This window comes from Microplitis mediator, chromosome 6, assembly GCF_029852145.1.
Source record: "Microplitis mediator isolate UGA2020A chromosome 6, iyMicMedi2.1, whole genome shotgun sequence".
In the NCBI taxonomy this organism is placed as follows: domain Eukaryota; kingdom Metazoa; phylum Arthropoda; class Insecta; order Hymenoptera; family Braconidae; genus Microplitis; species Microplitis mediator.
Window position 1 is genome coordinate 17,790,202 of NC_079974.1, and position 16,437 is coordinate 17,806,638.

The following is a 16,437-nucleotide window of genomic DNA, read 5'->3' on the forward strand; positions in this document are numbered from 1 at the left end:
AGAATGCTCAGAATTTTTTTTATTATATTACAAACTAAAATAAATAATAAATTATTTTTGAAAATCAATATTTGTAAAACTTATTTGTTTTACTTTTAATAAAATTTATTAATTAAATGTCAACAAAACGATGTTTATTCAAACAAATATCACAATGAAAATATAAAAAAGTTTTAATTGAAATGTAAGTCAAATTGACATTAATGATTGAATAAAATAAATATTAAATTTCATAAGGATTTAAAGTTGATCGGACATAAATGCACTTTTCAAGATCAAAAGCTAATTTTTTGATATGTTATGAATTGCTATCTCATACGTCTAAATTAATTTTTTGGAATAGATCTGACGAAGGGTTATTGTTAAATAAATTATTAAAAAATTGAAATTTAACATGTAGCCCATAGAGAATATTAGCGAGATGCACATGTATCGATTTACGTGACTAACTCTTATAAAGATTAAAAAACAAAAAACTTCTATTTCAAATAATCAACTTTCGTAAAATACGTTAAAAATAAAATAAAAATTTTCTGACGAAGGCTTTTCAAGATATTTTAATGAAACAGATAAGAAATTCACGAAAATATCAGTACACCATACTTAAAAATAAATAAATCACGTGATTCAGTGCAGTGTGGCAACGTTGCATAGATTAAAACGCGCCAAATTCGAATTGTAAAAATTCCTGTGTATTTTTAAATTATAGTAGAGAATTTTCGTATTCAAATTTTTAATTTTGATAAAAAAAAAAATTTAGATTCTATTATAACCTACGGAGTACTGTCCGTGCATCCTAATGTAATATCATTATTTATATGCATATAAGATAAAAGACCTAGTACCCCATCAGTAGTACTCAATCACTCCATATATTTGTATGTCTATATTTAGTAAAATTTAGTAAAGATATATGTACGAATACATGAGCGGTCGGGTACTACACAGAAAGAGAAGGATTTCGTGGCGCAAAAAAATGTGTATTTGTTCCAAGAAATTTTTCGCGTTGTAGATTGGAATCAAAAATTTTCTCAAGGCGATCAAAAGTTTTCTTGGAGCAAAAAAAAATTTACTGGGGCGAAAAGAAATTTCTTGCGCCAAGTAATCTTTTTTTTCTGTGTAGTTCCCTGATCAGGTACTGGGTCTCTTACCTTAGTTATAATAAAAAATAAAATTTACAAAATGTTTTACACAGAGATGCTCGCTTGCTCTTCAATACGTCACGTAATTCATTCTAAGCTACCAGTACTAGAATGAACGAAAAAAGCTAAATATTGTTGAACGAACTCAAAATTAAAAGATTTTTGATAAAATTATCATGCTGTCAAGTATAAAGTATCAAAAAAGTTGGAATTTTAATTGATAAATTTTCTATTGAACCGAGTGTTTCACTAGTTATTTTTTATTGTAAATATTAAGATAAAGTAGTAAATTTTTTAATAAATCAGAAATATTACTATGTGGTGTAGTAAAAATAGTAATCTTGTAGCATATATTTTAACAAAAATTTATTAAAAATTACTGAAACAAATAATATAATTCTCAAGAATACCGAGTTGTCCCAATGTTACCTAAATTTTTTTCTCCGTGATAATTGTTATTTTAATGACTAAGGACAAGAAGTTTTCCCTCGTTAACTGCTAAAACAATGTTAAAACTCATCTCTATATGTATATAGATATATACGCAGATAACATTACACGTGAGGTAAACTTTACGGCGTTATTAATGAGTAATTATGATCAGTATATAAGTTTAAGAAGTTAGGTTACGTCTTTAAATAACCGGCTTGTAAAATAAATATTAAGCGTAATTTCTTCTAACTAAAGTAGATCAGGGTAGAGGTACCATTAGTGGCCACTGCTTAATTTTTTGACATTTAATCCTTTATTTTAATTAATGAAAAAGTGTAAAATAAAATTTTCGTTTTATTGGTAGGATAGAAGTATCTTTAAACATATTTTAAAAATTGATTATGTTATTGGGTCTTTTACAAATTATTTTACACTAATGCAAAAAATTAAAGGAGCAGAAAAATTTTATAAATTTTTCAGTGATTTTTGGAAGGCTGTAACTTGGTGAAAAAAAATCGTATCGAAAATTTAAAAAAAGCATTTTATAGCTTGAAATCTCTAGTTTAGGTGTATTTTTTTCAAAATTTTTTAAAAGCTCCGATTATTGCGCAAACATGAGAAATACCGCGAGCCAAAAAATTTCTAAATTTTTTTTTTTTTTCCGAAGAGCCCACGGACCGCGGAAAAATTCTTTCAACTAAACGAATGCATACATCGTTTAGCAAATTTATTCAGCTTCAATTTTGTTTTTTTTTTTAACCTCGTAGGACGATTTATCGCAGAGATATCAGCCTTCAAACAGAAAATGATCCTTTTGGCTTTGATCTTCGATATTTCAGGTACGAATGATCGCACAGAAAGTTAAAGGGCGGCGTTGAAAACTAGAATAAATTCTCTACAAGATCCTGTCATCGTTTTTTAAAAAAAAAATTTTTTTTATTTTTAACATCCATTAGAAGAAAGTACAAAAAAATGACTTTTTTTGGTTTTTTAGTAAATCAACCGCTACTCTGCAAATATCGATAAAAAAAATAATGTTGCCAGGGACTTTTTTAGCTTAATGTACCCCCAAGACCCGTGTAAATTTTTAAATTGATCTATCAAACCGTTTCTTGGGAATCATCGATCAAAGTTTAGCTAAACAATTAAAGGAGCAAGTTTTGTTCCTTTAATTGTGTAATCATAATCAAAATGAAAAAATTTTTTTTTTTCGACTTTTCTCAAATTTTTGCGTTGGAAATTCAGCAAAAGCAAGGAAATGACAAAAAAAATAAAAAATTTCCAAAAAATGTCAAAAAAAATCGAAGGAAAAAAAAAAATTGAAACTTGTTTTTCGTGTTCTAAATTTTTTTTTGACATTTTTTGGAAATTTTTTATTTTTTTTTTGTCATTTCCTTGCATTTGCTGAGTTACCAACGCAAAAATTTGAGAAAAGTCGAAAAAAAAAAATTTTTTCATTTTGATTATGATTACACAATTAAAGGAACAAAACTTGCTCCTTTAATTGTTTAGCTAAACTTTGATCGATGATTCCCAAGAAACGGTTTGATAGATCAATTAAAAAATTTACACGGGTCTTGGGGGTACATTAAGCTAAAAAAGTCCCTGGCAACATTATTTTTTTTATCGATATTTGCAGAGTAGCGGTTGATTTACTAAAAAACCAAAAAAAGTCATTTTTTTGTACTTTCTTCTAATGGATGTTAAAAATAAAAAAAATTTTTTTTTTTAAAAAACGATGACAGGATCTTGTAGAGAATTTATTCTAGTTTTCAACGCCGCCCTTTAACTTTCTGTGCGATCATTGGTACCTGAAATATCGAAGATCAAAGCCAAAAGGATCATTTTCTGTTTGAAGGCTGATATCTCTGCGATAAATCGTCCTACGAGGTTAAAAAAAAAACCAAATTGAAGCTGAATAAATTTGCTAAACGATGTATGCATTCGTTTAGTTGAAAGAATTTTTCCGCGGTCCGTGGGCTCTTCGGAGAAAAAAAAAAAATTTAGAAATTTTTTGGCTCGCGGTATTTCTCATGTTTGCACAATAATCGGAGCTTTTAAAAAATTTTGAAAAAAATACACCTAAACTAGAGATTTCAAGCTATAAAATGCTTTTTTTAAATTTTCGATACGATTTTTTTTCACCAAGTTACAGCCTTCCAAAAATCACTGAAAAATTTATAAAATTTTTCTGCTCCTTTAATTTTTTGCATTAGTGTATTTTAATTTTTCAAGTGTACAAAACTGGCCCTAAAGTGACCAAAAATGGTACCTCTACCCTTCATGTTGTTACAGATGCCATAAGGGTGTATTCTAATAAAAGATACCATTAAAAAAGTATGAAGACGTATACAAATTTTTTCTCATTTATCATTGTATTTTTCATTTAGAAATATAGAGATAAAAAAAAGAATAAAAATGTTTTTAATTTCATCTTTATGGATGAAAAATACATCGATTCAAAAAAAAATTTTTTCATATGCCCTTATGGTTTCTGGGTACCATATGGACGCATAACTATCTACATATCCACTCTTATGACATCTGCACCGTATTATCTAGTTGTTATTATTCAGAAAATTATTGATTTTTATAACCTACCAAATATTACACTTTTTTTACAATAATATTCAGAATCAATTATTGCTAGAAGGTAGAGAAAATATTTTTCACACGCAATAAATATAAATTAAACACTTTTCACGTGTTATTTAACTTCGTTACGAATTAACGTAAGTTTTGTATTGATTCGAAAGTAACATTAATAAAATGTAAATATTTTATTAGGTAATATATTTTTAACCCAACAACTGTAGAAGACTACAAATAGTTAATTGATCAGTACCTTAAAGTCAAATGGAACATACGGTGGATAATTCACAATCAGCACTTCATCGAACCAGGAAAAACATCTGGGAAATAGCTCCAAACCTTACTGACAGAAAACTCCAATGTACCGTGACAAGGTTGCGAATAGGACATACAAAAATAACACACGGTCATCTATTTTCCAAGACGCCCATCAATATTTGCCCACACTGCAAGGTACCCATAACGGTCGAATATCTACTCATAGAATGTAACAATAGTACATATAAAAGAAGTAATTTACCAGCTCACCTTAGAGAATGTCTAAATAACCTGGAGAATATACACAAGATTATTAAAATGCTAAAAGATACAAAACTGATAAATAATATCTAATTTTTCCTCTTTCTATGTTTGTTTTTGCAATCTAAAACCTATGGTCCTACTACTGAGGTCGCTAATGACCTAGCTGTCGATGCGACCATGAATAAATACAAATAAAAAAAATATATATATTAGGGTGCTTTGTTTCCGGCGAAAGTATTTTTTTCGTTGCTCATCAAGCAAAATATTGTTTTTTATACTGAAACAAAAATTCCTGCCACATTTAAACTCTTAATTCCAATCCTAAGAACATTCCATTTGATTTCAAAGATTTCGCATTTAAAATACACGTAAATTAAATTACTTTTTTTTTAACTTTCTAATATTCAGCTGCATTTTATGATATCAATGCGGTTTCGGTCGAAAATTATAGGGCATTTGGTGTTCTTCAAAAGTGCCCATAGTTACTTAGCTTTAATTTCAGCTGTTTTACTTGTGTCCGTTGCGGAAGTTATTTTTTCTATGAAATTGACCTTTATTGGCTTGCAGAACGTAAATCAATGAAACTACACTAAAAATGCCAATGAAAACTTTATAGAAAATTTTGTTCCCTTCAAAAAAAGTCCTATGAGTCAAGTCGCTAAAGTCCATAGTTTCCGAGTTATAGTAATTTGATTAATTTGAAAAGCCAAAAAAGAGCCAAAAAAAGAGCTGAAAAAACCAACCTATCGAATTTACGTCTTAAAAAGGACCTATATATTGAGAAAAAAATTCTCCCATTGGGCAAAATTTTTAGTTCAATTTTAAAAGGTGTCGGTAGCCATTTGAAATTTCCCATGTAAATAACATGCAAAAAAATTTTTTTTGATTAAAAATATTATAACTTTTGAACCATGTGAGACAAAAATTCGGCTCTAGGATATTCTTGTAGGTCATTAAATTTCTTAAAAGAAAGTCCTGGGAGTCGAATTTGTAAACTTGATATTTCGTATACTCACAGGCTATCAAAGTCTAGAGTAAACAGAATCATACAAATTTAAGGCTTTATTATTGAAAATGTGAATACTACGAGAAAATTTGTTCTACATGTAGTGCAATGAAATCACCAACAATATCCACGTTGTTGTTAAAAAATAAATCGATCGAGAATATTAGAACAAAATAACCGAATTGCGTTAACACACAACAAATAGTATAAGTGAATTACAAAAACACAAACAAGAAAATTTTTTTGCTGCGAAATTTAAATAACAAAATGTTGAAAATAGTTGTTTATTCAAAAAAAAAAAATATAAACATCAATAGATAACGGAAAAAATGCGTTTAATATGTATACGTAGGTTTTAGGGCCTTTTCTGAAGCAAATCAAACGTTCGACAGGTATTGAATCAGCATCAGCAAATGCGTTGAATGTGAGAACTTCATTGTATTGGCTTGACAATGCACCGTATTCCAAAGGTCTGCGTATTATTAAACGTACTAACATGTGTGAATAGCTGTGTAGGCAAAAGCCTTGTTCAATTCTGTATGGAACTAGATCATCTATTTGCTAGTGAGTGCACTATATTTTGAGGGAGAATTGGTACACTTCTACTGCAGTATTAACAGTTTTATCGAATAATATGTTGTTCTAGTTTCAACAAGATTAATTCTGTCAATTGTTTTTACCTCTATATAAATGTATGGGTAGAAGTTGTTCCATAACTAGCCCCATGTTGTTGCTGTCGTACAGCTAGTTAACTTGTTTTGTTAACTGAAAAAAAACCCTACTAAAATAAAAAAGATTTGAGTGTTCCTGGCATGCATTGAACAAAAAAAAATAGTGTAAAAAAAAGCTATTGACCTTTAGACCCTGCGGTCGAGGGTAAGCAAACAAGAAGTTACCTTCCGTATTTTGTACGAACCAATACCGCAGCGGAGATTACTGTAGCTTCCAATTCTAACTTAACTGAGAGAAGGAGAGAATATTGGTAGTGAGAAGCAAGTGGAAAATCGTTTAACACAGGAAGCGATGGAATTTTATTATTTTTTATTCTTTAAATTCACTAAAACTTTTTTTTTTAAAGTTATTGAAGAAGTTACGTTAGCACCTGAGGAGGAATATTTCAATTGCTTTTTTTTTATTATTTTCCAGCTGTTTCAATCACTTAATCAATCCATTCCTTCTAGTTTTCCTTTAAATTTTGTTATTCACATAATTAATACATTAAGAATGATCCATTCGTTTTACAAAACATTTCTGACATCTTTTTCATTAAATAAAATTATAAAATAATTTTTTAGAAACAAAGGATGCACACTAAATACAAACTAGTTTATTTAAAAGTTTAAGAAATTTATCTGAAAAGTTTTAATTAAAATATGAGCTGGCTTATCTAAATTCAACGCAATATTTTTAATTCATAGATAAGGAGAACAATTTATGAGAATTATTACAGAAAAATTATTTTATAGGACAGAAGCGTAATCTACTATATTACATGAAAATATGGAATATACACAAATAGGATTACAATCAAATGTACGATCTTCATCCTGAATACACTGTAAAAAAAAATTAGTGTGAAAATGGTCCCCAAGGACTTTACACGCTATCTTCGGTGTGAAGCAAATGTGTGAAATTTTTTCGATGTTAAACAGCATGCGTTGTACTTTTAACACGATGAAAGTATCAGCTTTCACACCTTTTGATGTTATTAGTTCAAAATTCATACATTATCCGATCATATAATCTGTAATTAAAAATGAACCAATAACTGTTTTTAATACTAAAATTAATTAATTTAACTTTTGTTTAAAAAATTATTAACTAAATTTTTTTATACACTGATAGAAAAGTGCATGCTAGTGGTAACTATTAAAGGGTAACGGTAACTGATTTTCGATTCAATTTAATTCACGGACAAACACTGGAAACCTAAAAATGTTGGAAAATCCAAAAGTGCACACCTCAATCACTCATTTTATTTTTAATCATAACTTTTATTATATAATATTAATGTATTTTTTTTTTTATTATGAACGTTTATTCAACACAAATTATCAATTTGATTTTTTATTTCTTATTTTCAGTTTAATATTTTTTTAATAACATTTTTTTAAAATATTCCGCCTTTTGTCTTAGATGTCACTTTTTTTCAAACATATTAATACGCTAGTGCTGTCACCAGTAGTTGATAGAGAGAAACAATAAAAAAAAAAAATAACAACAGTAAAAATAGCAGCTAAATTTTTTATGAATAATCACTTTTACGTCGTTAATTAATTACAATTAAACTAAAAGGATTCATATAGTAATTTTCATAAAGGTTCTTATGATAAAAAATACAAAGACAATAAAAAAAAAGCTACGCCGATTAATGGTGTCTATCGAGAGTTATCGTGCTTACGAAGATTCATATGTGACAATTGACAGCACTAGTTTCTTGGATTAAAATAATAAATTTAAAATCAATGAATTAAGAAATCGACTCAACGTTGGGTTTAAATTATTCCTTAATAAATTATCTGCATGCGAGTACACAATTTAATAATTTTTTGTGCTATGAAAAGGGTGTAGAAATGTTTTTGTATGAGAGAAATTGTCAACGAGGAAGAACCGTCAGTAAAGCACCCCTAGCGCTTTCGCGCTTGAGGTGGGCAATAGAGTGTCTTTAGCGTTTTTTAAAACCTTAACCTAGGGCTAGAAATCTCGTATTTTCAAAAATTCTAATTCGTCTCCGAAAAAAATTGTTTTAAAATTCTCATTTACTCTACGAGTGCAACAAAGATGGTCCCGTTTATTTTTCTAAGTGTGAGAAAGAGATCCGGTAGCGTATCCCCTTGAGGGCTGAGTATAAAGTATAATGATCTTAACCAATGTTTATAGTTACTTTAATTATATCTAACTTCTCGAAACTAATTGAAAATAGTGCATAGAAAAAAAAAACGTTATCTTGAGTCAAGAATATATTTTGGGAGACAGACGTTTTTGGGAACCAAGTAAAGATTTTCTTGAGCTAAGAGAATTTGTCTTGGTCTGAGGAGATCTCTATTTCATCCGAGGAAATTGAGGTTTTTAAAAACCATTTTCTGAATCAAGAATATTTACCTTTAATTGATAATTTTTTTTCTGTGTAGTATCAACTATACATTATTAACAGTTTTTGTTGGTTCCCCGACATTTGACCCACATGACAAAACGCCCCACGGATGAAAGGTCCCACGATAAAATCTCCCAAAGAGCCAATCACAGTTATTTTCCCAATAATCTTGTTCAAAGTTAAAACTCTAAACAAGAATTGATGTTGTAGTATATGTAAAGATGATAACACATAAAACGCCATTTTTTTATGTTAACTGACTCATGTACACTCAATTATCTACCTAATAACTGGTCAATAATTAGTAGATATCGCGTATTAAAATGTGTAATTTGTTGCGTCAAATCACCAACTTATAATCTTTATCAAACTTTAAGTTTCATAGACACCAATCGATATAAGGTTTCATCCCAGATGTGTTGGTGCAATCGTCAGTGAGGCACCTCTAACAAATCCTGCCTCATACCTAATACTGAAGTTACCAAAAAATTATGAATGGGTTGGACTTATAACGCCACCGTCCATCGTACGGTTTTAAATAAAATTAATTATTAAATATTTAATTTTTATTTAATCTATTACAAGATGATAAGTTCACGGCTAAACGTAGGTAAATTAATGCCATTTATGTGTACACGGCTGACTTTTTCACTATTCATGTGCCACATCACCATATAAACGCATTTTAACACCATTTCGGATAAAAATCCTCAGGATCAACTGTCAAAGGATCAATTGTCAAGGGATATTCTATCCGCGGGTCAAATATCACCGAACCGTTTTTGTTTCATTATGCTAACTATTGAACATTAGTTCTCAGAATTTATACTTTACACGGAAAAAAATTAATCGTGAATGCAACATGATGCAGTCTTGGTAAATAAACATGATGAAATCATGTTGCATTCACGTGATTTGTCATGTTTCGGCTACATGATAATCATGTTGCGGTAACATGAGAAAATCATGTTGCATTCACATGATAATCATGTTTCGGCTACATGATAATCATATTGCGGTAACATGAGAAAATCATGTTGCATTCACATGATCTGTCATGTTTCGGCTACATGATAATCATGTTGCTGCCACATATTGTCATGTAGCCGAAACATGACAAATCATGTTGCATTCACATGATTTTCTCATTTTACCGCAACATGATTATCACGTAGCCGAAACATGACAAATCATGTGAATGCAACATGATTTTCTCATGTTACCGCAACATGATTATCATGTAGCCGAAACATGACAAATCATGTGAATGCAACATGATTTCATCATGTTTATTTACCAAGACTGCATCATGTTGCATTCACAATTAATTTTTTTCCGTGTAGCAATAACAATAATAACCATACTTGTAGGACCGTGTTAAAAGTACACCGTTTGATATTTCACACCAAAAAAAATTTCAAACCGTCAACTCACACCGAGTTAATCGTGTAAAGTCCTCGGGGGCCATTTTCACACCGAAAATTTTTTTATAGTGTACTTTCAACTAAACTGAAATTGCTTATTAATAATTGTAATCGTAATAAATTATTAATCAAAGCCGGCCATCCTGAAAATGAAATTTGATTGGAAATAATTATTGAATCTCCAAATTATTAAAATGTTAAAGGTTCTGTCTTCGGTCAGGGATAGTGTGATGGAATAAAATAAAAAAAAAAGACGTAATTCCAAGTTTCCGTTGATCGTGATCTTTTTAGCGTTTCACTTGCACTCTTACAAACTCTTAAAAGTTGAGTATAGTTTCGTGTGAACAAATTTTTCGCAGTGTGACCAACAAAAAGTTGTAGCTTTAAACCTTTCCTTCAAAATGTTTTTGATTCTTACATGATTTGAACTTTAGTCTGCACTGATACTGGTCAAAAAGTAGAAATGAGTATTTATTGTTTCTATATTACTCGTGGAATCTTTTTTTTTTTTTTTATAGTACTTATTGCTTTACTATCTTTCAGTGAAAGGAGCTAAGTCTACGTAATACTTATATTCACTAATAATTGGACGGATTATTGCAATAACGTCTTAACTTATAAGGTTAGTTAAGACGTTATTGAAAAAATCCGTGCAATTGTGAATCAATTGGTTGTATATTAAGTAATACAATTTCTGGTTTTTCTGGTACAATTTTATTTATTCCGATGACCTTTAGTATTCTCCCGGAGTTGCATCTAAAGACCACCTAATATACTTAATCAAATTTTGAATACATGAAAACTTACAAACATTAATATTAATTTATCTACTTACTTATCATTTTTAATGTGATTTTTTCATACACGGAGAAAATTAAATGATTGCAGTTACTATCTATTTATGGTAAAATTTTTTACCATCAACCCGATGGTAGTGACAACTATCTGGATGATTGTATAAATCATATTTATGGTAACTGTTACAATCATGTATGTTAATTAGAGATAGTTACAGTTATCATTTTAAATAGTTGTATTTACGATCTAGATGGTTACAGTTACCATCAGAAATTGTAGTAGTTACCATTAAAGATGATTAAAGTTACCATCTAAGACAAGTAGACTTTAAACATCAGCGCCCCTGTTTAAAACGTAAATATACGTTATTTTCTTTTTCACTCTACGCGGGTTTTCAAAAGTGGAAACATAAACATTGAAATTAATGATGTTCTTGTCAGAATTGGATGTCATGAACCCTTACCATACAAAATAGACGACCTTGTTCAAGACATTCAATGGACAAGTTTTCAGAATGATAGAATAACAATTAATTCAATTATAATGAAACCGTCTGACGAACCATCATTTTACCAAGTTAAAAAAATACTAAATGTCAACAATGGCCAAATTTTATTCATTACCCAGTATTTGGATGATTGTTATTTCGATGAACACACTCAATCATTCAAAGTTATTAACAGAAGCTCTCTCGCTTGGAAATTTTTATTTTATGCTGATATTGAAGACTGTACAGTAACTTATTTCAATATTTTAGACAATCAAGTGTACATAACTAAATTATGGATTTAAATAATTGTAAAAATAAATAATTGTCATTTTTTTGTAAAAATTTTATAAATAAAATTTAAGTATGTTTGTCATCATATTTGTAATCAAAAATTTATAATTTTGCACCAGTACTTGAAAATTATTGAATTTTTGATCAATTTGTTATAGCATTTAATAATATTTATCAGTGATAAATTATCACTATCCTTGATAGGAAACATTATTATCCTGATGGTAAATATTACCATCCTGATAGTAGCTGTAATCATCTTAATGGTTACTGTTATCATCCTGATGGTAACTGTTACTATAAAAAATGGTAACTGCAATTATAAAAAATTGTAGCACTAACCATCTTTACACTGAAAAATTTTTTAATCATCCTAGATGATTGCAGCTACAAATTTAGTATGATAACTCCAATCATTTATTTTTCTCCGTGTACTTTTAAATATTTTAAATGTTTCCTTAAATATTATTAATTATGTAAGATAAAGATAACGTTCGTAGCCACTCTAGAGTCCGCTTAAACATTTAAACATTTTTATATAAAGTATTAAATGTCAAAAAATAGTAGCCACAATGAGTGACTTATACTCTCATTTTAATATTGTGAGGGACTCTAATTAACACTTTAATCATTCAAGTTTTTTATAAATCTACACAATATCGATTGAATTTCAATTCCGAATTTGAATCGATATTGTTTACGGAAGAATTTCAAAAATGTTTAAAAAACTCTACCAAATTAGAGTATTGGAGCTTACATGTGTATTCACGATAATATTTTATTCGAAAAGCTTAAAAACAGCAGGAAGTTTTAGTGCTGGTCTTTAGGGTCAACCGTTTTCCAGACTTTTTTTACCATCATGGCCCATTTTAACTCAGAGTCAGTTTTTTCTGGTTCTTAATGAAATAGTGCAGATGACGAATACGTGAAAATAATTTTTTTTTTTACCGTAAATTATAACTTGGTCGTGATATTCATGCAAATTAAATTGTCCTATCTTTTTCTACAAACCTGAACTAAGTGTTTTTATACAAAAGTTAATTTTTATTTGTCTCAAAAATGGTCTCTCATTATGATCCGAACATCTACCAAAAATATGATGTCTATTTTGCCTCTGACGTCTGTATGATTTCTAATTTATCGTTTTTCTTTCCCTTTTTTTTTTAACTTCCCGCTAAGAAACTTGTAAATTTTCAAAAATTCGGGAAGTTATTGGTTTCGGTCCGATTCACGAAAATCGAATTCCCATCAAATGTCGACGTTTTGAGGTCCTAGGAAGCTACTCTGACTAATTTCAAGATGATGTCCGAGTGTATGTATGTATGTATGTACGTACGTACGTACGTATGTAAATACCTGTATCTTTTGAACGGATGAACCGATTTTGAACTTTAAGGTGTCATTCGACGCGGCTTGTCAATAACTTGAAGCTGAAAGAAAACTGAGTTTGATCGGTAGGGCTCGTTCAGAGATATTCCAAAAATAAATTTTTTTCAAAAATTTTTTTTTTGGATAACTTTTAATGTGCTCGATAGATTGATTCCAAAATGGACTGGGCTTTAGAGCTTTATAAGCCGCGTCGAATGCCACCTCAACCATCCAAATTAGTTCATTCGTTCAAGAGAAACCGTTGTCGAAAGAATTAAAAAAAAAAATATTTTAATTTTTTCTGAAATATCTCAAAAACGACTCGATAAATCGAATTCAAAATTTGATTAGCTTTAGAACTTGATAAAACGCGTCGATTGCCACCTCAACCGTCTCAAACGGTTTATTCGTTTGAGAGATATTGTTGGAGAAAAAATGGTGAAAAACGTTTTTTTTCGAAAATAACAGCATACAAACGTATTTTCGAGCTCGAAAATGTATTCACAATAATGTTTTCGAGGTTCTTGAGCTCGAAAACAGCGGGAAGTTTTGGGACTGGCCCGCAAGGTCAACTGACAGACCGATTTTTTTTTATTGTTACTTGATTTTTAAAATATTTTTCGCGGCAAAAATGCAAATGGTGATTTGGTAAATTATTATTATTGAAAACGGTGAGATTTATGGGTAAGTTTATTTTACGCGAGTAAAGAAATTTAATGGATTAAAAATAGTAAAGGATAAATGAAAGTGTTATTTAAAATGAAGTGGATATTGATTTGTTTTAACAATATAATTGTAGGAAGTGTAAAAGAAGTTTACTTTGATGTAACCGATCATGGATATCCGCGAGTCGTTAAAGAGAAAAAAAAACGTTGGAAAATTATTTTTTTCGGTAACTATTGTAGAAAATTTTTTTTTTTTTGTGAGAAAGCGATAATTGGGTTAATTAATAATTAATATTAGCGGTGGTATGAAGTAGGATTCTGTTCTTAACCTGGGGTGATTTAAATAAAATTAAAATATTTATTAAATTTTGTTTTTTATTTTTAAAAAAATGTTGATGTCAGATTGTTACAATTACCAATTTTTTTTTGTATATTTAATTCAGTTGAAAATACTTATAACTAATTTACAAAAAATATTTTTTTATGAAGGGGAGGGCCGAGCAAAACGGGGTCAGTCGAAAAATGTCTTTTTTTTCATGATAAAAACCATTAAAATTTTTTTTTTTGTATCAAATAATTATGTAAAATATAATTTTTCTTCATGTCAATTACTCACAACAAATGTAATTTAATTAAATTCATTTAAAACTCAGAATTTTTTTTTTACCTTTTTAGAGGGTATCTCATTTTGCCCGCGAAAATAATGTTTTTTTTTTAACGGTAACTAAAATTTTTTTCTGTTTACTTTGACAATCATTAAAATAAAAAAGATTTAGCGTATTTTAGTCCTCGAAAATTTTAAATTTCCTTAAGTACCTCGTTTTGCTCGGCTTTCTCCGATATTATAGTTACAATGTTTTATATAAATTAAGTTTTAAAGCGTTGACATATAAATTCAAAATTTAAAAAAAGTTTAAAAAAAAGTTTTTTGATAACTTATTTTTAATTTCTTCAATTCGTATTCTTGGTTACGTGATGAGATGATGAATCGGGGTATTAATGATATTCCATTCGGAAAAATCGGTATACACTTCGGAACATTCGATATTCGATTCGGGAAATTCGATGATATCACTGAAATGAAATAGGTTTTGGTGTTAAAGCTTTATATGGTTTATCTTAATGAAATGATTTTTATAAAAAAATTTTTTATGTTAATAATGATTGAAATGAGTCGTATGAATTAAAATTGAAAACGTTGATGTATGAAACCACGATTAAAAAATCTTTGAAACAGAAATTGAAGATATTTTTGAATGTCCTAATCCTTGACCACGTTTTTTACATTTGAAATTGACAAAATACCCATTTTCCGGACCATCCACCAAAATTATTTTTTTTTATTACGACGACGTGATTATTTTCGATAATAATTACAGAACTATTTAATTATTTCAGTGTAAATGTTAATTACTATTGATTCAAATATAGTAAATTATCAAAAAAAATTTTGTTTTCTAATCATAGAAAAATGAAATAGTTATTAATTTAATAAATTAAAAAAATTTTTCCGAGTACTGCAGTAAAATTTTAATTGAACGTTTTTACATATCGTCGTTACTTGTTTTCAAAAAAATGAAATAGATCAAAATTTTCAATTTTAAATACTTTGAATACTTAATATTCAATTGAATATTTAGCATTGATATGAAAATATGTTTATATTATATAGTTAATAATCAAATACGAACAAATTTTAATCGAAAATACCTTTTTTTGTCTGGTGTAACTAGCCAATCCTGGCAATGCCTCTTGTCAGCTCCGTAACTTAACAGCAATCTAGTCATCTTAATGTCTTTGTTATCAACAGCCAGATTGATTGGTCGATCTTCCTCTTTATTTTTCCTGTTAACCTCGGCTCCTCTTTTTAATAAGAACTTGACTGCCTTGCGGTTCTTGTTCTCCACAGCAAAATGCAACACAGTCCACCCCACATACTTGTTTTTATCGTTGTATTCCACATAATCATCTATTGCACAGGCCCCAAAAGTCATATATATTTCTTCAGCTAAGTCAAACTTTTTGTTTACCAGAGCCAAATACATAAGTCTTGCAGGGTTTATTGCAATTGGCGGAATGTCGGGTACTTGGCCCATGAAAATTTGATGGACTTTTGTCAAATCTTTTGTCTCTACTGCCTCTAAGAGATATACGTCAAGACGGTCTTGAAATGCTCCTCTTATTGATGATAATAATGCCATGACAGTTGTTATTTAAATAATGCTAACGTTACTTCACTGAACTGTCGACTATTGCACTTGACAATTTTTCACAAACTGATTTGTAACAGAAATTCCGGGTTTGAATATGCTCCGGAACTATGGGTCTTTTACTCCTACTCCAAAATTTTAACCAATAAGATGCATACAACAGTCATTACTGGAATTACAAATTTACTGACGAACGTGCTGTAATTATATTCTCATAGAGCTTAGGCGTCACATTATACCTGAACTTGTCTGTTAAATGTGTCTGCATATAATTGTTGATATTTTTGTAATTACAGTAGTCTTTATGGATTCATTTAAGTTATGACTAGACATTTAATCATGTGTTAATGAGAAAATGTTCAGTAATTTGTTTTTTTCTGGCAAAAATTATATCTCGATATCT

General features: G+C 29.2%; 2 protein-coding genes across 7 annotated transcripts in view; one reads left to right on the forward strand and one right to left on the reverse strand.

The window, feature by feature from the left end:
* The window catches only part of LOC130669503 (uncharacterized), a 192,910-nt gene that overhangs the window by 85,486 nt on the left and 90,987 nt on the right, over positions 1-16,437 (forward strand). The gene's annotated exons all lie outside the window — the stretch shown is intronic.
* Positions 14,227-16,122, reverse strand: LOC130669502 (putative ankyrin repeat protein RF_0580). The gene is made up of 2 exons (XM_057472443.1): positions 15,535-16,122; positions 14,227-14,898 (listed from the first exon to the last, which is right to left on the reverse strand). The coding sequence occupies exons 1-2, from the start codon at positions 16,023-16,025 to the stop codon at positions 14,793-14,795; spliced, it is 597 nt and encodes a 198-aa protein (XP_057328426.1). The 5' UTR covers positions 16,026-16,122; the 3' UTR covers positions 14,227-14,792.